This window comes from Orycteropus afer, unplaced genomic scaffold (genome assembly GCF_000298275.1).
Source record: "Orycteropus afer afer isolate SDZICR_OR568_19922 unplaced genomic scaffold, OryAfe1.0 scaffold00799, whole genome shotgun sequence".
Lineage (NCBI taxonomy): Eukaryota > Metazoa > Chordata > Mammalia > Tubulidentata > Orycteropodidae > Orycteropus > Orycteropus afer.
In genome coordinates, this window is record NW_006922386.1 from 838,128 (window position 1) to 839,712 (window position 1,585).

At 39.4% G+C, this 1,585-nt stretch overlaps 1 protein-coding gene across 1 annotated transcript; it reads right to left on the reverse strand.

Moving 5' to 3' along the window:
• Positions 1-380: 380 nt before the first annotated feature.
• Positions 381-1,364, reverse strand: LOC103211818 (olfactory receptor 4C15-like). The gene has a single exon (XM_007957800.2). The coding sequence runs from the start codon at positions 1,353-1,355 to the stop codon at positions 381-383; it is 975 nt and encodes a 324-aa protein (XP_007955991.1). The 5' UTR covers positions 1,356-1,364.
• Between the last annotated feature and the right edge of the window lie 221 nt (positions 1,365-1,585).

Here is a 1,585-nt window from a genome sequence, read left to right on the forward strand (position 1 = left end):
ATGGTTGTTTTGATTTGCCTCTTTCTAATTGCTAATGATCGTGAGCCTTTATCTATGAGTTTGTTGGCTGCCTGAATATCTTCTTTGGTGAATTGTCTGTTTATGTCTTCTGTCCATTTGTTAATTGGATTGTTTGTCTTTTTGATGTTGAGGGATTGGAGTTTTCTATACATTTGAGATGTAAGTTGTTTGCCTGATATGTCTTTGCTGAATATATATATATTTTTTTTAATTCTACAGATTCCCTTTTTAGTCTTTTGGAGATCTTTTGATGCACATAATAATTGCATTTTTAGAAAGTTCCAATCATCTAGCTTACCTTCAGTTGTTTATGCATCTTGAGTTATGCTGGATACTTATATATATATATATATATAATTTCATTTTTCATTAGGAAACATCACCAACCTGGTCCACAACTTCCTCATAGCATTTTTCACTTCCTTATTCCTGACCGTATAAATCAAAGGATTGAGTAGTGGAGTTACAAAAGTAGCAAATATGGTTACCATCTTGTCGAAGAAGAAAGCAGATGGAGGTCGTGCATAATCAAATATGCATGGAACAAATAACATAACCACAACAGCAATGTGAGATCCACAGGTGGAGAGAGCTTTGCGACGAGCCTCAGAGCTATGAAATCTCAGTGAGTGCAAGATGACACAGTAGGAGATAAGCAACAGGGAAAAGTTTATGATGCAGATAAGCCCACTACTGGCAACCACAAAAAGGCCAAGGATGTGAGTGTCTGTGCAGGCAAGCTCCAATAATGGGTACAAATCACACATGAAATGATTGATGACATTGGGGCCACAGAAGGGCAGGTGGAAAGTAAAGAGAATTTGGATCACAGAATGCAGGAAGCCTCCTGTCCAGGATACCCCCATCAGAATGCCACAAAGCCTCCAGTTCATGATAGAGTGGTACTGCAAGGGCTTGCAAATAGCCACATAGCGGTCATAGGCCATGGCATTAAGGACAATCATCTCCACTCCAGCAAACAAGTGTCCAGCAAAGAGTTGGGTCATACAGCCCTCAAAGGAGATGGATTTCCGCTCAGAGATGGAGTCCATAATCATCTTTGGGGCAATGGAAGAGGAGAAACATGCATCCAGGAAGGACAGGAAAGCCAGAAAAAAGTACATGGGGGAGCTCATGAGTGCTGGGGTGTAGACAATGGTCAAAAACACAAGAAAATTGCCCCCAAGGGTTGCAAGGTAGCCAAACAAAGATAGGATAAATATTATTTTCTGAACACTTGGATTCTGTGAAAGGCCTAAAAGGATGAACTCGGTTACAAAGCTTTGGTTTTTCATGTTTTGTGAGAGAATGACGAATTTTACCAGAGTGACCATGGAGAATCTGAAATTACCAGAATGAGATATTTGCCCCAGGCAGTTTATGGTATTAGCAAAGTCAACAACAGGTTAGTGCATCCATAAGCAAAGGTATTGCAAACATTTCTTTTCTTGTTGGGAACACAAAATTAAAAATTTGTTGAAGCAGTCATGAGGTAACAGTCAGAATGAGGTTAAATGCATCAAAATAGTCAGAGTATAAATATGGGAGAAACATTCACATGTGG

What these genes read in the sequence shown, in the direction of transcription:
- LOC103211818 (XM_007957800.2), bottom strand. Translation starts at nt 1,355, where the DNA reads ATGGTCACTCTGGTAAAATTCGTCATTCTCTCACAAAACATGAAAAAC.